This window comes from Peromyscus maniculatus, chromosome 15, assembly GCF_049852395.1.
Source record: "Peromyscus maniculatus bairdii isolate BWxNUB_F1_BW_parent chromosome 15, HU_Pman_BW_mat_3.1, whole genome shotgun sequence".
NCBI classification, from domain to species: domain Eukaryota; kingdom Metazoa; phylum Chordata; class Mammalia; order Rodentia; family Cricetidae; genus Peromyscus; species Peromyscus maniculatus.
The window spans coordinates 29348807-29372941 of NC_134866.1; the positions used below are offsets into that span (position 1 = coordinate 29348807).

General features: G+C 36.8%; 1 protein-coding gene across 5 annotated transcripts in view; it reads left to right on the top strand.

The window, feature by feature from the left end:
* The window catches only part of Spef2 (sperm flagellar 2), a 167325-nt gene that overhangs the window by 68469 nt on the left and 74721 nt on the right, over positions 1–24135 (top strand). For 3 of the 5 annotated variants that reach the window (XM_042261438.2, XM_042261439.2, XM_042261440.2), the window contains 9 exons: positions 1480–1699; positions 2342–2490; positions 4684–4741; positions 6002–6057; positions 7820–7923; positions 10711–10967; positions 18157–18265; positions 19274–19431; positions 20296–20457. In XM_042261438.2, the coding sequence (XP_042117372.1) occupies positions 1480–1699; positions 2342–2490; positions 4684–4741; positions 6002–6057; positions 7820–7923; positions 10711–10967; positions 18157–18265; positions 19274–19431; positions 20296–20457 (1273 nt within the window). The remainder of the gene's footprint in view (positions 1–1479; positions 1700–2341; positions 2491–4683; positions 4742–6001; positions 6058–7819; positions 7924–10710; positions 10968–18156; positions 18266–19273; positions 19432–20295; positions 20458–24135) is intronic. The other 2 variants (XM_076551770.1, XM_076551771.1) reach the window with 1 other exon arrangement.

Consider the following 24135-nt stretch of genomic DNA (forward strand, 5'->3'; position numbering starts at 1 on the left):
TACACTCATAGTCAAAATAAACATACTTACTTTTCCTTAGGAAAAATAGGAACTGTCTTATTAGGGCAAGACAAATGATTCAGATGTATATCAATTGGTTTGTATTTTCTAAAGAAATATAAGGTACATTGTTGCTTGCATTTGGGTTTCATGAGACCAGTATGCTGAGAGGTCCATGCCTTTCCCAAGTGGCTTCCTCGTGTTCTTCTTAGCAGCATGACTTGGACTGAGACAACTTAGTTGAAATGGTTGAGACAAGTAAAACAACTGAAGTGTTTATAAAATCGATCATCTTTAGTTTTACAAAGCATTACCTTTTGAAATTCAGACTTTTTGACATTCAGGTATGGTGCCCAGTTTGACATATCTGCACCAATGAACCAACACGCTTGAATTTTAAAAGCTCAGAGAGTTTGAAATATAGGTTATATATACTAATTCCAAATAATAAGATATATCACAAACAATGTGTTCGATTTATTTTAATAGTCTATGCATGGTTTTTACAAAACATATTCCAGTGTGATTGGCTGTATTTTTTTTAAATGAAGTTCTTGTCAATTGTCTTTGATATAGTGTGTATGTACATGAGTGTGTGTGCGTGTGCATGTGTGTGTGCATGTGTGTGTTTGTGTAAAGTGAGGAATAACCTTAACAAATGCATTGGAGAACTTTCCATCTCATTATTCTAGAGTTCCAACAATAAATTTCTGTTCAATTAAGAAAATAAAATGTGTCTATTAAGCCATTATGTCATGCTAGACAGAGTTCTCTAACAACTTTAAGGTTTTTTTTACATAGTAGTTAATAATTTTCAAGCCTGTTGCTACTGTTCTTCCATTGCATTGTGACACAGATACGTGTTGTTCTTTAGCTTTCTGCCAAGCCATTAGCAAGATGGCCTCCATAACTCTTGTGCTAGGGATTCATTAATAAATATTACCTCATGGATTTGCTTTCTAATTTCATTTCCCTTTTATGTCTGTAATTTACTGCCTTTTAGTTTCTCGTAGCTTGTTTAAAATTACTTCCATTCCTTATTTCAGTATATAATTAATGTACCTTCTATTTTAGTTTCGATAAAGATGTTTTAAACTAACTTAACTGCCATAATATAAAATAGATAAATTTTATCAGTTAACTCAAAGTATCTACTTCTAAAACTAATGTTTTTAAAGTTTTCTAATATTTTTGTAGAGAATTCATTTAATATTCTGTAATATGAAGGTAGTATTGTTGTTATTGATATTTTTCCACAATATAATTAATTACAATATTGGGTAGGTTCTATTTGTTTCAACTTGGATTCACTTTTAAAAAATGTTATTAAAAACAGAGTCTTCTTTCATACAATACATCCCAACCAGTTTCCTCTCCCTCTCCTCCCCCTGGCCCCTCCACTTTAATATTTGAAGCCATGCATACTTCAATTCTGCTTTTTGAGAACAATTTTGTTTTGTTTAACTGTGATTTCTGCAGAACATGGTTGGAGAGTGGGCCTTACCAGAAGACATGGCTAACAGTTCACCACCCTCCAACAATTACATACTGGGACATGTGCTCCAGAGACTAATTGAAAAATCTATCCCCTCTCAAGATGCTGCTGCAGAAACTGAATCACCTTCATATGCTGTGAAGGGATGCTTGCTGGGGAAAACCCTCAGTGGAAAAACGACTGTTCTAAAGGCTCTACAAGAAGGTGTTTCCTTCCTTTTTCTTTTCCTTATTAGATTATATTTATATTGACTGTAGCTATAACTGTCTATGTCTATAAGAGTCATACCAGAGAGTCTATTTAGAGAATAGCTCTCATCAAAATTTTATAGTAGTAAAATCAAATGGCTGATTTTCCATATATAAGAATGAGGTACTGGTACATGCTTCAAAACGTTCAATCTTGCTAGCATTATGCTAAGTAATAGAAACCAGAGAAAGAAGGTAACATAAATTTAACTTATGTGAGGTGTCTCAAAATAGACAAATCCATGCAGATAGAAAATGATTCCTGTTTACTGGGACCACAGATTGGGGAAGAGGTATGCCACCATAATAGGTGGGCATTTCCTTTTGAGGTGAGATGGTAAATAACTGGAATAAGGTAATTAATTATGATGATCACCCAGCTTAGTGGATTTCTCAGTACCACTGAGTTGTACCCTTTCGACTGGCCAAAGTGATTTTATTCCATGTAATGTAAATTTTATTACAAGTAAAAAATAGCTTAATCCAAGGGACAACTCTGGAGAGAGAAGGGTTAGACTGTTAAAGCAGAATACAGATGCAATAGTACCAATTCTCAGAAGGCAAGGATATATATAAAAAAATGTCTTTTGTACTTTAGACTTTCCTATTCAGGTACTTTCTATTGATACTCTTGTCCTGGAAGCTATCCGGGCATTTCATGACAATGAACAAGCCAGTGGGGTAAAACCAATTCGCAAAGAACATAAAGGAGATCCTCTATCGGGCGTGAAAGAAATTAGAAGACAGGCAAGTGCGATTTTGGTTTTCTTCAGCTGGTACACTACAGATATAGATCAGGATCGAATCCAAAGATCATCCAGGAAAAGTTCAAAGGGTGAATAGTTTAGGTTCTACAGACCAAGCAGCAAGAGAGGGTATTCTCCTCCTAACTCTACTGTAGTGGTATTTGCTCCGCCCATGACCTTGGGTTATAGGGCCTAACAAGGCAGTGCTTCCTGCTGCTGGTGGACTTGACCTCTTAAAAGGAGAGGGAGAAGGGGCATGACCCTTCTCCCTGCTCCTGCCTGTGAGGTAGATTTGCTTCTGGTCAGGTCAGAGGATGACTTCAGCTGTCTACTATCTTCTGTAATTGAGTGTATTTCCTCAATTTATATCTTAATAACTTCCTATTACCCATTAAATAGACTCATGTGGATTGATCTTAATAAGCATGCCCCTTCTCCCTGCCCCTTTTAAGAGGTCATATACAATGGCAGGAAGCACCTCCTTTTGGGGGCCCTATAGCCCAAGGTCATGGGCAGAGCAAATACCACTACACTCTACCCCATTAAATTGATTTTCCTGGGTGGACCATCCAGAGTAGTGAGGTCATTTGAATTCTATGGCAAAAGTTGAAGATGCTATCCAGAGGCAGGAGCTGCCAGATGAATGGGGTATGTAGAAGATTGGAATTTACATATATGGAATGGCAGTTGTTAGGAGAGTGGCCTACATCTGCAACTAAGATCACTAACTCTTAGACTGGCATTCCACCACTCAGTGTCAGGAAGTTGAGAGCAGTGAGTTTCCCAATATGTAGACTATACAGCTGGACCTTGGTAGTGGATCAGACAGGTGTTAGACCTCCACAGGGTTAAGTATAAAATAGGACACATGGCTTGGTCTCTAGGCTCACAATAGGCTGCTTGAATGATATCCAGGAACCATATGAAAATAGCTAGTTGGATCAATTTAGTCCACAGCTAGAGTATACCAACCCATGACATATTTCAGTTTGGCTAGCGGTAAAGGCAGAACTCCAAGTGGTTTAAATTAATCACATTTTCATTATTTAACATCAACATTGCAATTTATTATATTATTTCATAAAAATATAATCCTACATGCTTGGGGGTCAGAAGAGTATTGTGTGACTTTAAGAAACACTGACATGATTTAGCTCTCAGTTTTTCTAGAGACAGTAGTAGAGACCCTTGCTGTGGATATCATTCTATATAAATAAAACACTGATGGCCAGTGACCAGGCAGGAAGTAGGTTGCCAGGCAGGAAGTAGGTGGGACAAAGAGAGAGGAGAATTCTGGGAAGTGGAAGGCGGAGGGGGAGACACTGCAGCCACCGCCAGGACAAGCAGCATGTGAAGACGCTGGTAAGCCACTAGCCACGTGGCAAGGTATAGATTTATAGAAATGGGTTAATTTAAGATAAAAGAACAGTTAGCAAGAAGCCTGCCACGGCCATACAGTTTATAAGTGATATAAGCATCTGAGTGATTATTTTATATGTGGATTGTGGGACTGCGGGGCTTGGGGAACCTGGAGAGAAGCCCTCCAGCAACAGACCCTACATATGGATTAGTTTTCTCAAGGTCAGAGACTTGTGGAAGCCTGCATTATTGAATCTTAGATTTGAAGTCCACTACTTTTTCTCTTACCTCACTTTGTCTAGCTATTGAATCAATTGACAAAGAATCTACTCTAAATGATTTTCATTTACAGGACAAATACTAGTAAACCATGAGCTATGAAAATTTGTTTCATTGTGTGGTTCTTTCTTCTTTCCCATTATGGCAAACTTGCATTTAATCAAGAGTAAAGAATAAAACACATTTTCTTGCTTATTTATCTATGACCATAACTGACAGCTTTAGGAATATTTTTTAAGATTTTTTTTCTATAAACATCACATTTCCCCTCTTCTTTTTTTTTAAATTTCTAAAACAGTAGTTCCTTTATTTTCATAGAAATTGAAAGCCATTGAAAGATTACACAGCACAGGTAACTCTGTCTCTATAAATTCAATACTCACCAAATTTTGTTTGCTTTTGGAAATCACCATTTAGGATAGATATTTCAACCCAGTTTAATATCATTAATGTAGAGAAAACAGTTTATTCTCAAAACCTAACTGAGAGAAATGAAATGGAAATGGAATGAAAATATGACCATATTAAAACTGTGTTTTTGCTTTTTATACCATAGGCGCAAGATTCGTTATCAGTTCCTCCAGCTCCAGGGACATCAATATCCCTACAAGAAGGTAAAGCTTTATAGCTAGTAAGTAATGTGTTGCAGCAAGTCATCCACCATTTATATTGCAGCATGACAGAGAGAAATGCATAAACAGTAAGAGTACATGTTTGTAACAAAAGACATGATTCCAGGGGAAGAAATGGTGAACAGTGGATGATTGAATACTTCTCTGTGTGGTTATTAACACAGTGCAAGATAGCCATTGCCCACATTTGAAGAGAAAGGTGAAATTACAATGAATACTTTCATCCTCTTTCTTAAAGTAGTTACTCACTTTTGCCTTTATGAAAGCAACCAGGAGACATCACGTTCACTCATCATTTTCTTGATTTTTTTTTTCCTTTTCACCTATTCAAGTGTGTATGAGAGAGTAACATCAGAGCTCTGTGCATGGAGGAAGACTTCAGATTCTGTTCTCTTCAACTCATGAGAACAGTGGTCCCTATTCATTAAACTGGGCTGGTTCTTATTCTTTGGCAATAGCAACAGGACGGAGTTTACTAACCCCAACTACAAGGTCTCTCCTTGGGAATCAGGTTATTTGTATAATCACTGAAGGAAAACAGTTTAAGCATTAAATGACCTTTCTTTGTGTGTTAGTGGAGCTTTTAATATATTTCAATTTGTTCATATTTTATTATAAAGCTCAGTTCCTCTTGCATGATCACTGTTATATACTGTCACTATAGAATCATGCACAGATTTGAAATAATTGTGCAGTTTTTTCTAAGGTGGCTTTTCCATTTCTGTTGAATGGCACTCTCTTCCTTTTTCCAGTGATTTTGCACCTTAAGAGATTATTTTAATATTACTATTGTGACTTTTCACTATAAATATATTCTGAAAACATTTTTCCATGTAATTTAACTGAAAGCCCATTCTAATTTCTAAATGTTTCTAAAATGTTTCTTATCTATAACTTCACAGTCTAGGAAAGTAAATGTGTAGTGAATTAACATTTTGATATTTTCTTGAGAAAGCTGGTTTGGTTACCATGGAAGAAACTGAAGTTGTATATTTTGAATCTGTTATGAGCTCAGACCATGCCAGGAAAGAAGTGGGAAGCTTCCAGCCACACAGTGGCCAGGATCTGAAGGGCTGTGGACTGAAAGTACAAGCCCTACTATAGTGCTTATATTGCATCCTTGCTGAGTGTATCAGCCATGGCTGAGTCAGATGCCCTTATTCCCCAGCCAGAGAGGGCCAAGTGCTGGCATGGTTTTTAAATTCAAATGCTGGGACTTTGTTCTTACTACTTTCCTGTTAGTAGGTGCCAAGAACGGTGAAGCTGAAGGTGTCAAACCAAGTGACAGTTTCTTAAGTGTAAGTATTTAATCTAATTTTGCCTACTCAGATGTGAAAATGTGTCCTAGTTTATATTCTTTTGAAATATGTTCAGATGACATGAACTAACAACATCCTTCTATTTGGTTTTAAATTATGTTTGATAGAAGAATGGTTAATACTTTCTATGATGTTGTTTATATTTTTAATATTTTTCTAACTAAAGCAGTAGAAATTACTATGCCATTTTACCAGGTTAGAGAAGGTATACATATGAATTTTGTCTTAATTCACTTGATAGTATTTCTTAAAGAAACTAGTATTTTCATAAACAGTATTGGTTAAATTTTGGGGGAATAATGGCATAATCTCATATGTTTCAATTACTTTTTTATGACAAATGATTGTTTTATGATATGAAATTTATCATGCAGATTTCAGAATTGATTCAATATAAAAAAAAGTTGGGCCAATCAGTGGTGGTGCACACCTTTAATCCCAGTACTCAGGAGGCAGAGTTTCGAAAAACCAAAACCAAAAAAAAAAAAATTGGTTCTGCAGCCAAGCAATCAACATGATGGCTTATTGAGAGAAAAAACAATGAGTAGAGCACTATAACTTTTATCTATTCATTTGAAATATGAATTAACAGGGAGTCTGGGTTTATTTCTCTAGTTATACTTACTGATTTGTGAAAGCATCCAAATCCATATTCAGTTCAGTTCAAAAGAACATGCTCTTCCCTACGTGCTGTAGTATTTGGCTATATAGAAAAATAAATAAGGGAGTTCTCTGCTCTTATGGAGTTCACATTCTAATAGAGGTGGGCAGTAATCAGCCATAAACACTAGTCGATGAACTGAAGAGCATGGTAAAATATGATCAGGTTCAGGTAAAACTTGAAAAATAGAGGACAGCAGCATTTGGGGGAGGGGAAGGAAAGAGTGCTCCTGTATTAAACTAAGGTAGGCCCACTGGAGAAAGCATGACTTAGGCAAATTGAAAGAGTTAAGAGAAATAGTCAACTGGATGTAGGAAGCCTCTCCAGCAACATGAATGAATAGATTGTCGCAGGGTGACCAACATGCTTAACAAAGGCTGAGATCAGAAAGATAAGAGAAATGAGTCCGGTCTGTCAGAGCTTGAGAAGTAATTATTATTATCACATTTGTCATAGAGTATGCTGCTGTCCTCTACATGGGGTGGATGGTTGGAGTAGAGCTAGAGTCTCATTTGATATAAAAATATTCCAGTGCCTGAGTGAAGAGCAGGCTCCGAAGAAGCTCATGTTCAGTGACATTATATAGCTTGTACAGAAATAACCCCTTATCAATATCATACTTATTAATTCTGGACAAAACCAAAAAGTTAATCACTAGAGTGAGCTTGTGATAGAAAAAGAAAGGTCAGTCATCAAGGCAGAAGAAAAATGGAGCTGGAAATCTGGAATGTGATCACTGAAAGAAAGCCATATGGGTGTGTGTCTTCCCAAAGGGCATTCACCCATTGATATGAGTGGTTAGAACTGAGTCGTTATGATTGAAAATGTTAGGATATAAAATGTGGCATGCCAGAGCAGCTGAAAATTAGAGGAGGCGATCTCAGAATGAAAAGAACTCCAAAGAAATGATTCAAAATTGGTAGAGATCTTCCTTGAGTACTTCCCTGGCTCCAAAAGTATGGTAATTCCTCAGTATCTTCATTAGAATCATGGGTACTAAATTGTTTAACTCCAGACATCTTGAATGGAATAGGACTTTTCAGTCAGCTCTTTCCTAGCCTTCTTCATTTCTCTCCACAGCTTACTGTGAGAGCTCAACTTGGTGCAAAGTCAGAACAGTTGCTTAAAAAAGGAAGGAGCATCCCAGACATATTGCTGGTTAACATCTTGGTGAATGCTATTAAGTATGTATTGCCGTTTCCTTTCTCATACCTATTTCATATATTCTTTTTCCCCTATGTGTATAGACGTATGTGCTCATGTGTGACTTACGTGTTTATGTGCATGTGTGTGAGAATGTGTGCGCAAACAGTACAGAGGCCTAAGGCTGACATTGTCTCCTCTTTCTTTCCTTATCCTTTGGATGGGAGTCTCATTCAATCCTTGAGCTGCACAAAAAATAGTTAGTCTCTCTAGCCAGCCTACTTGGAGATCCCTTGTCTCCAACTTCCGAGGGCAGGATTATAGTTGGGTGCCCCACACCCAGCCAGCAATTACATGAGTTCTGAGAATCTGAGCCCCCATTGTCATGCTTGCATGTCAAACACTTTAATTGCTGAGCAGCCGTCTCCCTATCCTGTTTCATGCATTGTTTACCACAAAACGATATGTGAAGAATAATACAGAGATGCAACTTTTTAATATTCAAATGTTTCTAATACCCAAATTAGTCCTAAGATAAAAGGAAAATATATAGATTTGCATGCCTCTTCTCTCTGACCAACCTTGGCTTCTTCCTGATGTAAATGTGGGTCAACTTCCAGTATCTTTGGGGAATGCGAGGAAATTGGGCAATTAGATAAGCCAACGGTTGCAAGAAAGGAGATCCCACCTGAATGGGCACAGGTTTCTGCACTTGCTTGTGTTATGTTTCAGGAAGAGGGCAGGTACAGAGTCCAGGGATGCGGAGGCTAAGCAGTACTAAGACAACAGGCAGTGGGACACAGGCTAGACAAAGCACATCCATGGAACACCCGGAGGGTGTGTGATAGGGGGAAAGGGAAAAGTTCAGAGGCCGCATTTTGTAATTCCTCTGTCCTCCTTTCTATAGAGAAAAGATTCCTCTCAACCTCGCTTTGTTATACATGTTTATTACAAAGAGGCCAGTTGGTCTGTATAATAAAGGAAAGAATCCACACAGGATGAGGAAAAAAAGAGTAAAGGGTTCTGTTGAAAGAATCAGGTGGTGGAAATGGAATTGCTTAGCTGTGGTATGTGGGAACCATTATGACACAGAGGAGGAGAGTTGATAGAATTTTTACTATCCTTCTGGGATGAGCTCCTCCATTATGTTATCTTAAAAGACTGCTTTCAAGATTTAAGGTGATTCTCACTCTTGTATCTAGCAACTGGAACTCAAGGCTGCTACCCTTAGAGCTGGAGGGATTCTGATGCTCACATTTCCCAGAACTGACATAAAGTACACTTTACCACAGTGCTCTTTGTTCCTGGAGCAAATGAATATGCAAAACAGCAAGCAGCCCTTCACTTGAGTTTCAGTGGATCTGGAGGATCCACACTCCACAGCACAATCACCCTCCTCCCGCAGAACACCATTTCCATTTCCTCTAAGACACCTCCAGAGAACTGTATATAAGTTTAAAATCTTCTGGTCTAGTCCAATGAGCAAAGGAACATTAGATGTTCTGGGTAGTGATGTAACAAAATCTAAAGCCAGGCCTCATGGCTCCCTGATGTCTGCTGTCTCGCTCTAGCATTGAATGAGTGTAGCTCTAAGTTCTATCTCTGTTGTGGCTTCAGAGATGGCAGATCTCAGAAGAGGTCAAGCATTTAAAGGAACTCTCTTCTCTGTCTTAGGCAAATAAATTAGTAAGTCCAATCTGCGCCAAATGCTTGATCTCTCTCTGGAGAAGTCATGAAAGTAAAATGCACTCTTTTCCTGCTCATGATAACCTAATAGAGGAGATGAAGGCAGGTGCCAGAAGGAAGTGTGCGACTGTGCTGAGAATCGTCAGACAGGAGGCTATTTGTAGTTTTATTGCTTTTGATCAAGTAATGAAATCTTTCTGAACTTAGTCCCCTCTTCCTCCTGCCACACTGTCAGAATGAGTGCATGTAGGCACCGAAAGACTTAGAAACTTCTGGAAATGTGATTCTGACATTTAGTACAAGAGCTAGCATAGCAATAAACAAAGTCATACCTTTAAAATATAACAGAAAAAAATCAATTGTGTATAATTTGAAGATATAACAGAACAAAGTTGATACCTAAGTCCTTTTTAATATAGGTTGTACATTGTCTATCGAAGATAACATGCTGAGTGAAAAAAGATAAGGTCCTTAATACTTCAGAAATTTATAACACAACTTAATATAATTTTTAAAAGAATAACTTTAATTTTTTATGTCAAGACTAATTTATTCATATGGTGAAATTAGTGAGATCGTAAAGAGTTATAATCAGCCTGTTATAGGAGTGGGAAGGGTGAGGACACCCCTCCAGGTTGGCAATGAGAGTGTTTAGTATGGACTAAGATCTGTTTGGATTTATTAAATATGCCATTTCTGTTCATCTTCACAAACTCCTAATGAGATAATTTACAGTACCCCATTGTATAGATGAGGAACTTGAGGTACTGAGGAAGTGGAGCCTATGAGCATAAAGTAAATAATGCCATGTGTATTCACATAATAGTGAAGGTATCTGCTTGTAAGCATTTGAAACTGTGAGAGTTTAGAAGTTTGGGAGAAATAAGTCATGGTCATTTAGTTTTAAATAGGATGATAAGGCTTCTGAAATAGATTTGGAGGACAACAGGGACTCACAGAAGGATTTTAAACAAATCATCGATCAGAACACATTGGAAAACCTGATGCTTTAGCTATAAAATCCTGAAACTCATGCAATAGGATGAATGTGCAATGAAGATGAAGGCATTCATTGTATTACTAACTTCCATAAAGTAACGGTGTCTGGCAACATGCTAATGAATCATGCTGTTTGAATTTAGGAATATGCCCGTGAACCAAAGCTGGGTTCTTGATGGGTTTCCAATGACATTAAACCAAGCTCAACTTCTAGAAGAAGCATTGACAGGCTACAAAAAAAAATGCAAAGAGGCCGAGAAAAAGAAAGCACAGATGCCCACCCTGGCCTTGGGCCCTACCCCTTCCAAAGAAGCCCCTCCGCTCCCATCAGCATTCGACTTTGTCGTATTACTAGATATTTCAGATAATACATCACTGGATCGCATGAATGATATCATAGGTAAGCCAAATGCCTTGATTTTAAAATTTTATACTTTTTCATAATGAAAAGTGCTTTTAAAATTTGTTTCCTTAACTCCATTTTTCTTTTTTTGTTATTGTTGTTGTTTTGTCTTTTTGCTTTTGTTTCTGTTTTTGTTTATTTTTTTCAAAGAGCAAAAGAACATAAAATTGGGTGGGTAGGAAGATGAACAGGATCTGAGATAATGTGAGGGGAGGAAAAAAACATGATCAAAATATACTATATGAAAAAATTGAATAAAAATTATTCTTTGACTAAGTGAATATTTCCATTTAAAAGTATAAGAAAGAATTCATTTAATTGAGCATTCAAAGAATTACCCAATTGAGTTCATCATGCCTTGTTTTAACTGTCAGTATTAAGAATTAGGCAAACCTGGGACTAAGAGAGAATTCTAGGCCAATTATAAGCATTTTGCTGGAACTTTACATCAAATTGACAGTTCTCCATGCCCGTTTCCTCTGTGAGATTTGTACACATGGAGAAGCAATATGTAGCTAGTACATATCACAATGATGTTGACAAAACTGCATCTGTCTTACTTATGAGGATCTGACAACAATCGTTTCTTGTGTTCTGTTCTAACTCTTAAGAACAGGAAACAATGTCTTGAAGTCCTCATATGGTGAAGTTGAATACTATGGCCAAAATGCATGGTTTATTTGACTTCTTATTATTAAAGTAAAAATATTATTTTATTTTACATATTAAATATTTACCAAGATAAAAGTATATATTCTTAACCTTTAATTTCCCATTTATAAGTTACTTGAGATAATTTATTGTGGTTTTTGTTGTTTTGTTTTAAAATTTATTTTATTATCTGCTTTTTCTTTTCTGGAGTAAGGTCTCATTTTAATGCTTAGGCTGGATTTAAACTCATAGTCTCAATGATCCTCTGACCTTAACCTTCTTAAACCTCAATTTCCCAACCAATAAACTATTGTATTGTCATAGATACTTAAAGAAATTGGACTTAATCGTGTAAGATTGGTCTGGTATGTAGTAAAGGTCAGGGAAGTTTGTGGAAGGCTTTGAAATGAGTGAAAGATGACTGACTGGGTATCTTTTCAGTAGAGATCTGCGTATTTTCTCCTAGATGTTTTGGAACAAGTGATTCTATCCTGATCTATGTCTTTGACTTGACTATTCTGTAAATCAATGCAAATTACTTCTGTTTAGAGTCAGATTTACGAATTTTCTTCAATTGAGACAACATTTTACATTATCAAAAGCCCTGTAAGCTGAGTTCTTCCTGTACATGCTATAGAACAATAAAGGGAGATAAGGATGGAAACACACCCATCGGTTTTGGCATTTTGGGTGACAGCAATGAAAGCTGTTTCATTGGTAATGGGGAGGGGAAGTTGTATTGCACAGGATTGAAGCTGGAATTAGAGGCAAGGGGGTAGGAGAGGGTGAGTGAAAATAACTTGCTTGAAGCATTCCTCTGAAAGGCGGACAGCATAGAGTCAGAATACTTTAGATTTATTCTTAGGATCTGTTCTCCTTTTCCTTCCCTTTCTTCTTCTCTCTTAGAGGAAAGGGCACAGAGTTAACCAAATGATTTTCTTAATGATAATTAGTTTTGAAGATAAGGCTGTTGCTTTTGACTTCTTGTTGTTGTTGTTTTAATTTAAAGATACCTACAATAGTTTAACTCTGGGAAGAGAAATGATAAAACCAGTTAGTTTAAATTCTCCACAGTGTAGACTCACCTGGAAAGAGAGTCGCAATGAGGGCCTTGACTTCTCCACAGTACTAGACTATAACCTGAAATTGGGTGCAGTTATTTTTCTCTGCTTAACTATGGATATGACTATCACTGGGTTTCTGCCTTTTCTTCCCCACAGTAATAGACTATAACCTGAAATTGTGTGCATCCACTTGTTTCTGCTCTTAACAATGGGTATGACTAGGAGGTGCATTAGGTTTCTGCCTTGACTTCCCCACAGTAATGGACTATAACCTGGAATTGTGAAGTAAGATTCTTCTCCCCTGAGTTGTTTTTTGTCAGAGTATTTTATCAAAACAGCATAAGTGAAAGGACAGATAATAATCAACCACAACCAGTACAGTAAGAAGGGTAAATTAAAGTTGTTAGACAGAAATAGAAGTTGAAGTCTATTCAACTTCTGAATAGAAGTTCAGCCATGCTAGAAATAACGATATGGCCATGGTGGTCAGTCTGGAGGGCAGGTGTAGGGATTCTGGAACTGGACACGGCTGAAGAGCTCTGTGAGCTGCTGGAGTCCTGGAAGGATCAGAGTTTACACTTAAAGTGTTGTACTTAAGATCACAAAGATGGGTCATCAGGGCCCCTAAAAGTCCTGGAACCATGGTAGTGAATGTTGGAAATGGAAGGAAAGGGGGACGATGTCTGTATATGAGATAGAGCTGGGAGGAGAGAGGGGGGAGGGAGAGGGAGGGGAGGAAGAAAGAGAGATCTAATTCATGTGCTGAAATCCTCAGCACATGTGAGAGGTATTGACCACAAGATAGGGATGATAGCATCTCTTGAGAAAGCATCCACATTTTTCTTTCAATCATCCATTCTGTAGATGGGAAACAGCTGATTGCTGCGCCCTACGAGGGCCCTTGATTGCCTTGAATGCTGCTAATTTCCTCTTCTCGGCTCTTTTGCTTTGAGCAATTCTCATCCCTTTTAATCTAGTCCAAGGTGTTATTTCTTGGCTTTGAATATAGTAAGTTTCATAACAACAACAACAAAAATCACCATGATTTTGTATTCCAAATCCTTTCCATCTTGTCATCTTGTTGTATCATTAATGGAGATGGGAAGAAACTGATTACTATATTTATGAGGTCTTTCATTTTCTAAAATGCTATTAAGTCACATTCTAATGCTGTTTTGCTATAATTCTAATTCCCTTTAGTCTAATTCAAGGCTTTCTTTTTTCTTTGATATTTCTCTGTTTATTACCAGCTTATGAGTATCTTATATTTGCATGAAATGAAACTCAATGAGAGTTGCTGAAATTGTTTTGTTTTAATTATTTTTGGTTTCTTATGGTCATTTTCTTTATGTGTATTCAAAATGGAGTTCATAATTCTAGAAAGAGGCATAAATATTTCACAGTTCAATAGTATGATATCAGTAGTGTTATGTATATTTGACTTTATGGCCACCTTATTTTTACTTCGAAGTGCTGATTTTCTCTCTCCAAGTTTGTTATCCATAACAAGTCATCCTTTGTCACCCTTATGTTTTCATATTGTTAAATCAAACTTTTTAGGCAGGGGGCATCTCTGAAATAAAGGGTTTACTAGGCTGTTACATAGTCCATACTAAAATGAAAAAAACAGTCAGTTCTGTGACAAATTATATGAGCTATCAGGAGCATGGTCTGTAAGTAGCTGGAAAAATGTTCTATGGATCTAGGAAGCCAGAATATCTTATAATGAAATGAAGAGAGAGGAAATCATGAACTGTTTACATTGAACCTTAGTAGTGATAGCTAAGAGAGCAAGACAGTACAACACAGGCAGAGTCCTGAGACAGGAGGGAATGGTGCTGATTCTTGGTTGTTTGATTCTGGAATCAGAATATATTAGCATCTTGGTGGCCAAACTTCAACTGAGAGGGAATATAGCATGACTTTCTTTGCTAATTTTGCTTGTGGTTTTTATTTATTATTTAGTGTGTGTGTGTAGTGTTTGTGTGTGTGTGTGTGTGTGTGTGTGTGTGTGTGTGTGTGCTTTTGTGAGTATATGTGCATCATAAATGTGCAAGTACTCACGAAGATCAGAATAAAGCACTGGGTCCTCTGGAAATGGACCTGTGGGCCAGCTTGAAAGCTACCATGTTGGTGCTGGCAATTGGACCTAGATTGTTTGCAGGAGCAATAAGCGCTCCCCAGCTCCTCATTTGAAGTTCTTAGTTAAGAGAACCTCTTATTGTCTTCCCTCCTCATGTCCCTGAGCCTAATTTCAGGCATCTCAGAATTTCCCACCAACACTCTATCCTAAGGTATTCCATATTGAAAACCCAGCTTCTCTTCAGTCTGTTTTGCCACATTTCTCACCCATTTGCAAGAGAAAATATGAATTCTTATTCTAAAACTACCTTAAATTTTTTGTTGTTGTTTGGGCTTCTCTTCAAGCATGTTAAATCAATTTGTTTCTTAAATTTACTTGAGAATTTAAGTACATTAGTACACTGTATCTCCACCATTTCCATGCCTGCTTATGCACCTCCATTTCCTGTGTCCTTCTCTTCCCCTCTTAAATTCATGACCTGCTCTTCTATAATTAATATATTCATTCACTTATTTAATTTTTTTTTTTCGAGACAGGGTTTCTCTATGTAGCTTTGCGCCTTTCCTGGAACTCACTTGGTAGCCCAGGCTGGGCTCGAACTCACAGAGATCCGCCTGCCTCTGCCTCCCAAGTGCTGGGATTAAAGGCGTGCGCCACCACCGCCCGGCTAAAAATTTTATTCTTTGAGAATGTCATACATATCACAATAAAATATGTTTGTATCTATCCAACATATGTTTGCTCCCACCTAACTCTCTGCAGGTTCCCCCAAACATATTTCCCTCCCAAATTTGTGTCCTCTTCTTTTGTTCTAACAACCCATAAATACCATTTGTGATGGCCACATATGCATGAGTTTGGGACCGTCCAGTGGAACATGGACTACCAAGTAGCGACTACATCCCCCAAAGAAGAATTATTCTCATTTTCTCCATCAGTAACTATCAAGTGCCAAAGGCCAGGGATGGGGCCTGTAAGCTTCCTCTCCTTCCATACTATGGTTTTGGTTGGCTTCATCTTGTGAAGGTCTTGTAGAGGTAACAGTTGGTGTGAGTTCATGAGTGTGATACCCATGTGATGCTAAAGACAACATTTCATAGCGTTCATCCTCATCTCCAGATCATAAATTCTTTCTGCTAACTCTTGGTTCTTTGAGCATTGATTTATGTGTCGGGGTAGTTAGCAATGTCCCATTTAAGATTGATAACTTACAGTTACTTATTGCTGCAATTTGTCCAGTTACAAGTTTCTGTATTGACTGCTGATTATTGAAAAAAATAAATAAATAAATAAATAAAAGAGCTTCTCTGGACAAGTGTGGGAACATCTCAGATCTATGGGTATAAACATAAATATTTAGAAGGAGATTTGAAGGCATGGTTATTTGGTTAAATAACAATAGTAAGTATTACTATAGGGCCTATGAACTCCCTATCAATGGGTTTTTGGCCAGTTATACAGTAGCAAGTGTAAACTCCATCCTATGTAACAGGCTTCAAATCCACTTATAAAACAATTGGTTACCCCACAATAGTCACCCCTACTATTGCAACAGTGGTCATCTCTTCTCTGACTTTAAACCTCCTTCAAAACATATTTAAGTATAGATTTTCAAGTGGGCTTGGTTGTTCATTTTCCCTCCCTATAAAATTCCTTCTTTTTCCCTGCCCTCCCATAAAAACCTCTTGGTGTAGAAGCTTCCTAAAAATACATAAATATACTAAGGAAATTTAAATGGAGTCATCATGTAATCAGGAAGATAATGATCCAAGTAGATATCCTATGCTACCAAGTAAAATTTACCTCCAGCCAGGAATAGGTTGCATCTTCTTGAGTCTACTTGTTGACCAGTAGTGCCCCATAGAAACCCCAAATATCATAGGCTATTGCCAACACTTTTGATTACCTTCCATAACCTGATTGTAAGGCCATATTGCTGAAGAAATCACACACACACACACACACACACACACACACACACGTGCACATGGGCACACACACACACATAATCATAGATAAATAATAAATAGAGCTATTGCCCAATTAGAAGTTTCATGCTTACTGATTATCAATCACGGTATTTAAAGGTACTTGGAACAATGCCAAAGAAGGAAAAAAGCATCAATAATACCAATCTCTAAACCCTGTAACCTATAAACAAAGACCTGTCTACAAGATCTATCAGTGCAACAGTGGCACAAATGTTATGGGAGTAACCAACCACTTTTTAACCATTGAATTTAATTCATACTCTATGAGATGGTACCCATCCCTGACTATACTTAAATAGCCAATAATCTGAGACTAAATAGGTCAAGGGCCCTAGAAGAAAACCTACTATTATTATTCTGCTAAAAGAGCATAGCAATAGAATTACTCCTAATGCCATATTGCCATGACCATAGATCAAGGTATCGCACAACCCTTATAAAGTATACTCCTACTTTCCATAGATGGGAATTAGAAAAGAGAAACACAACTGGACAGTGCACAGAGAGTTAGAAGCTTTGAATTACTCAGCCCTAAATGGGAGCCTCTATCAATCAGCTCTTCTAAAGGCTCAGGGATCTATGTGGGAAAGGAGGCACAAAGATATTAAGGACCAGAGGTGGTAGATGACTCCAAAGAAACAACATCATCCAGACACAACAGAATTGAAGCACTTATGAAATCATAGAGACTGTGATAATGATAGCATGCAGTAACCCTGATGAGTAAACACAAGACACAACTGCAGCATAGAGAAGGGGAAGTAAACATAAAATTCCATCCCTAGCTAAGAAGGTATTATCAATCGATACCTGCTTGAAAAGGGAAAGAAAGTTTTTTTTCCAGTGGAGTGACAGTAGGTATATATACCATATCAAAGGGCAGGCCTCATACCCAAGAGTAGTTGGTCAACACAAAATGGACCCAGTATCTTTTGTTGTTGTTATTTGTGTAAGTGTGTGTGTGTGTGTGTGTGTGTGTGTGTGTGTTTGTGTGTGTGTGTGTGTGTGTGTGAGAGAGAGAGAGAGAGAGAGAGAGAGAGAGAGCAGAGAGAGTGTTCAAGCACACACACATTTCATGCATGTATCTTTTTGTTTTGTTTTGTATTTTTTGCCCTACTGCATGCTTGTCTTGACCTTTATTTTATTTTATTTTTTTTGAGAAAGAACAAGAAGTTGAGTAGGTAAGGAGGTGGGGAAGAATCTGTAAGGATGTGGGGAAGGAAAAGAATATGATCAAAATATATTCCATGTAAAAAATTAAATAAAAACACACTAAAATAACATTAGACCAAAATATGGCCTTATCTACCTTGAATCTTACAAAAATGCTTTTTGGCAGTAAGTAGCATTTTGATTGGTTTTGCTGGTTATCTAATTAAGTAATTTTTGTACCATAGCCAAGGAAATCTCACATGAAATTTCTCATGAAAACATTGGTCATTGTGGAGCTTCTATAAGCCAAGATAAGAGTGTGGACCGGAACTTAAGAGACCAGATACACCATAGGTCAGTTTTAAACTTTGTGCCCTTTCTATTTCTTTCCATTCAAAGAGGCTACAAAAAAAAGATATATTCCCTACCATTGAGTCTTTCACAGGTAAAACAAAACAGGTTTTTGCACTGAGTGAAATATTTATATGGAAGCTTTTATATTTGGAGCCACAGTTGTTATAGTCTGGGGAAAGAAGCCAATCAGAAAATACAAGTTAATTACAGGGAATTCAGCAAACACTTAGAAAATACCAATGAAGATTATAGAATTCCAGAGCTGTGAGTCAGACTGGAAAAGTTTGTAGTAGCCCATCTGTTATACTAAAATGAAGTTACGTGGCATTTTTTGAATTGTGTGTAATTTTCCTTCGGAAAAGAAAATGTAGGCAAAATTAGGCGATTTCATGAAAGCCTGAGACATCTAAAAATAAGAAATGAAACAGGAAGTGTAATTTGAGCTACATGAATCTGTTTGTGTCCTAGGAATGAAAAAAAAAAAAAAAAAAAACATGGTTCAAGAAAGCTTTTTAGTAAAATAAATTAGTCTGTGCCATCTCTTCCTACAAAGACCTTTTCACTTCTTTTCACTTCCTATGTCCAAGAAAAGAAATTCTATGGCCTGACTGTGGGGGCTGTGGTCCTGTTAGAAGAGTCCTCAGAATGACTCTGCCATTAGCGTACATGATGTTGTCTTTGGTTTTTAACAGAGATCTGAACTTAAGTCAAATGTTTACTGAATGAATGGGTAGCATTTCCAAATCCTTTTCACTCATACTTCTAAAATTATAAAAATTATTCTTTGATGCCATCAGACAAGTTCTTTAAATTTAGTATTTAAATCTGTTAAATCCATAACTTACAGATTTCATAAAGTTGCTTTTTTGGTTTGAATTCCATTGGCAGGCTACTTTTTCATCATGAGCTGTCAAATAAATCATGCTAAATGTCATTTTATGTTTAATATCTCTTTATTCAAACATTGAAATCGGTATCACATATTCATATAATATTCTGATTTTGCAGAATTGTTGGCTTCTCAGACAATTGGTCATCATTGGAAGAGTGGTTTACAGAGCCACAAAATATTTTGACAAGAGTAAATGCTGAAATGGATGAAGGGGCTTTATGCCAGAAAGTAAAAGAAATTTTTTCTACTGAAATAGTAAATAAAAAGGCCAAAGGTAATTATATGTATATTTGTATGCACACAAATTAAGTCATTGAGAATAACACACATTATATCTTGATAATATTCATATCCTCCCCATCTTCTCACAGATCCATAACCCCCATTCAGATACCCACCCACATTTTTGTCATCATTATTATTTTCAACTCAATGAATCCAGTTAATGCTGTCTTTATATTCTCAGGCGTGTGATCATTCATTGGAGTAAGTGTATTAGACTTACCAGGGGCTGTCCCATTTATATCCAAATCCCCACATGTTATATCACATTGCTTTAACCTTTCATTTATTGGTGTGTGTATTTTCATTTCTTGAGATCCCAAGATGATGTGGAACTTACTATGTAAGCTAGACTGGCTTCCAGCTCGCTGTGATCCTCCTGCCTGTGAGGCTTTCTGTGAGCCTCATGAGAGCTGAGATGGCAGGCATTCACTGCTTCTCAGGACTGCTCTCTTCTTATGCACTTCTTGCTTTGCTGTGCTTCTAGATCACTTTAACTAATCCTTTCTCATTCCATTCTTATATTTCACTTGGACATTGACACCAGATCCCCAGTATTTTCTTACTTTCTAAACACACACATGCACACATACACCCAAATACACACACTCCATCACTCCCATCCTATAATCATTACCATAACCATAACTATGAGGCAAAAAAAAAAATAAGGAAGAGCCCAAATTATGAAAGAATGTTAGGTACAGTGTATTTGCTGTAATTTTATAGCAAATATAATATGCAGTAGTAATTTCACTAATTATAATTTGATAATAATTTTTATATTTGTTAGTTCAAATTAAATAGTACGTACCTGGAACTCCTAATGCTGGTTTTTTTTATCATTCTTCTGAAGTTGAAAAGAAATTAGAAGAAAAAGAAACTGATAAAAAGGCGGCATCTGCTGAGGCTCCTACCACTGCTTCACCCCTTTCTCCTGAAGCAGAGAAAGACAAGGAGAGTCATCTTCACCGTGAGATATCAAAAATTTCTCCTGGAAAGGGGAGAACACCATCAGGTGACTGAGAAACTGATTTATAACACTGTTTGTCAGTTTCTTATTTTCACGTAGAAAAGAATGAGGAGCTACAGTGCCAGGCTACTTAGCTAGATTCAGACATTGGTGACTTCAATCCTGTAAGACAAATATCCTCATCCAGAAGTAAAATGCTCTTTTTTTAATTTTATTTTAATATCTATGGTGGTAGGAATATTACCAGGTCTCTCACAGGCAGGGCACATGCTCTACCACTAAGCTACATCCTCATTCAAGGAAAAGCCATTTGTTTAAAATGCTCAGTGTCTTACCTGTTCCACGGGGCATGTGTAGTCACCGCACTCAAGCTAGCTGCTTCGCACATAAGCTGGGGTAGGAAGAGGAAGTTTGTAGAGTGACAAGTAGTGCTTTAGGGCAGAAGGAGGAAACCACTGTCTGCTGAGCTACAGGAGTGTGTTTTTGTAAAAAGGGAGAACATTTGGATGAATTGAGAATCAGTTCAGACAGGATACTCTTATATCCCTACAAACAACATGAATTAGAGACTTGAATTTCTGTATAGCTAGAACTATTCAGTAAGGTGATTACAGGAAGGATGCAGATGAGGCCAGCAAGGTAGTTCAATGTGCACAGGCACCCACGTCACATCCCCAGGACTTGTGCAGTGGAAATAAAGGACCAGGTCTCAAAAGTCATTCTGTAACCTCCACGTGCTTACATGGCATGTACACACACACACACACACACACACACACACACACACACACGCACGCACGCACATACCTCAGTATACATAGTTCATGGAAAAACAGTCTTGTAGATCATACAGTTTAGATGAAATTTGTTCTAGATCCCTAGCCACTGGGACTGTAACTTTAACATTAAATGACAGAAAATGAACATAACAAAATTTACACATTCAAAATTTGTATGACACCAATATCAGTTTTGCATGAGACATGGCCTCACAAGTGGTTAACTGTGAAGTTGTCTAGCTCAGTACCTATTCTTGGTGTGTCATAACTGTCTGACAATATTTTCACTGCATGAAGATTTGACGTATTTCTGTAGTTCTTTACAAAATTCAATTTAATCATAGTAAGGAAAATTTTTTGAGATAAAGTAATGCAAAATAATGTGTTCTGTTTAATGCGATTGAAGTCATTTCAAGTGGCATAGATAATGATGTATTAAAGACCATTTTACTTCAACAAATCCGGGCTTACCTAAATGCAAGATATATTTAATATATATTTATAAATATATAAATATATAAATAATATTTAATATAAATATTAAAAATGCCTTTAGCATAACACAGTGAAATGTAAAGCCTTATATGTGTGTATACATATACATACATACACACACATATATGTCCATATATATATATATATATATGTATATATATATATATATATATATACAATTCATTAGGAATTAGGAAATATAACTTAAAGGTCTAGAAGAAAAATCCATGCCTTTAAAATGTGATTTAGACTCAGAAGGTATTTTTTCACATGCTGGAGAATTATCCACCATGATCTTTTGAGCTTTCTTATAATCAGAATATCAGTGTGAAACTGTGCCCCCCCCCCCCCGATACCAATCTCTGGCCTTTCTGATTCTGACACAGTTTAATATTTAAGTTTAATATTAAGTTCCCGGAGGCTTTATTTTCTATTTTAAAGTTGTAACCTTGAATAGTGTACACTGGAGGAATAATAAATCTGTTTTGGCTTCACTGATGATTGTACCTGTCTCTTTTTTTTTTCTCCCCAGCAAGGTCAGGGCTGGTCCCTGACCTTAAACATCTATACAGCGGTTCATTTCCACTTGTCTAATTACATTCAAGCACAAAGCAATACTGATGGGATATCTTAGTGCATAGGGCATGAGAGTGAAGAGAGCTAGCAGCTCAGAGAAAAAAAAAAAAAAAGTTTGCCCAAGCAAGTTACGGATTTTGCTCTCTCTCTCTCTCTCTCTCTCTCTCTCTCTCTCTCTCTCTCTCTCTCTCTCTCTCTCTCTCTCTCTCTCTCTCTCTCTCTCTCTCTCTCTCTCTCTCTCTCTCTCTCTCTCTCTCTCCCCCCCTCTTTGGTTTTTCAAGACAGGGTTTCTCTGTGTAGTTTTGGTGCCTATCCTGGATCTTTCTCTGTAGACCAGGCTGACCTCAAACTCATAGAGATTCACCTGGCTCTGCCTCCCGAGTGCTGGGATTAAGGGCATATGCCACCACCACCTGGCTGCTTACTTTTTCAAGGAGAAAGTTAACAAGAAAATGGTATTTTTTTTAACGACACTCAAAATACTAGCATGAAAATTGGGAAAGGAGGCACAATACACTCAATCCTAGCAGATTTGTTCCAAGTATAATTCTAGAATACAGATATGCATTTTTTATCTGCTACAATTGTCTTAGGATTCAGCCTTCACATTTGCCCTCCATTGAAAGGTCTATGATGAAATCTGTCATCAAATGTTAGTATTTAATTTAGAACTAAAGTTCTCAATATAAAATAATAACATTCATGCTATTATTTAACATTTTTTTTTAATTTTTCATTTTTAGGATGAGCCTAGTAATGCAAACCTATAACCCTAGGATTTGCTAGAGATACAAGGCAAATGAGGTATTTAAGGCTAGCGTTGGCTATATAGTGAGCTTAAGGGCAGCCTGAGTTACATCACACACACACATACACACACACACACACACACACACACACACACACACACATATTCATACGCAGTGAGATTTCAGAACATATTTGGAACGAACCTTAAAAATGAGAGAGTACATTACTTCCAACAGAAATAATTTTCCCCAAAATGTATAAGGCCAGTGTCTTATTTTATTTGTTTCTGTCATTTTGTGCTAATGGACAGAATTAATTATATATTTGGTTACTGAGAATATTTTTATCATAAAATTTTCTAATTATTAAATTTATTTCTTTAAAACAATTTCCTGATCCAAACATGTAGATCTCTATGAGATGTGTTGTCAGATGTGCGTATCTTTAAAAGTCCTTTCCATATTTCAAGGGTAATCCTGTATGTCATTTACTTAATTTCTATGGAATTTTGGCTGTCAGAGAGGAAATATTCAAATGAAAGTAACATGCATTTACAAAATTTTTAACTATCACTTCTAAGCATGCACAAAATGGATAAGATGAGCTCTCTACATCGTAATAATTTAAACTGTCATACTAGCTCATTGAGGAAAGTACATATCCCAAGATCAAGAGAAGGGAATAACTGATCATTTTGGTAACTAATGCAGCATGTAGTAGTGACATTTTTTTAAGGACTGAATCCTTATTTACTATTTGGGAGACATAGTATTGACCTCCAGATTGTCAATTTCCCATTTCCCTCTTTCTGCAATATACTTTAACTAGGTTCTAGGGAATGTAAGATAAATGTGCCCAAATTATCCTTTGCATTGTAAGTTCGAACCCGTGAGACTAGAAATAGAGAAGTCATTTGGCCATACAGTGCATGGCCAAAAGAGATTAAAAATATGTCATATCAGAGCAATGTTGTTATTGAAATCTTTCTCAAAGTGTTTCATTTTTATTAGGTATTTAGTTTTCATATTTTTAACATTTTATTATTATTATATTATAATTATTATTAATGTGTGTATGTTGCATGTGTATACATGGTATGCAAGGTGTGGAACTTTGAGTCAGT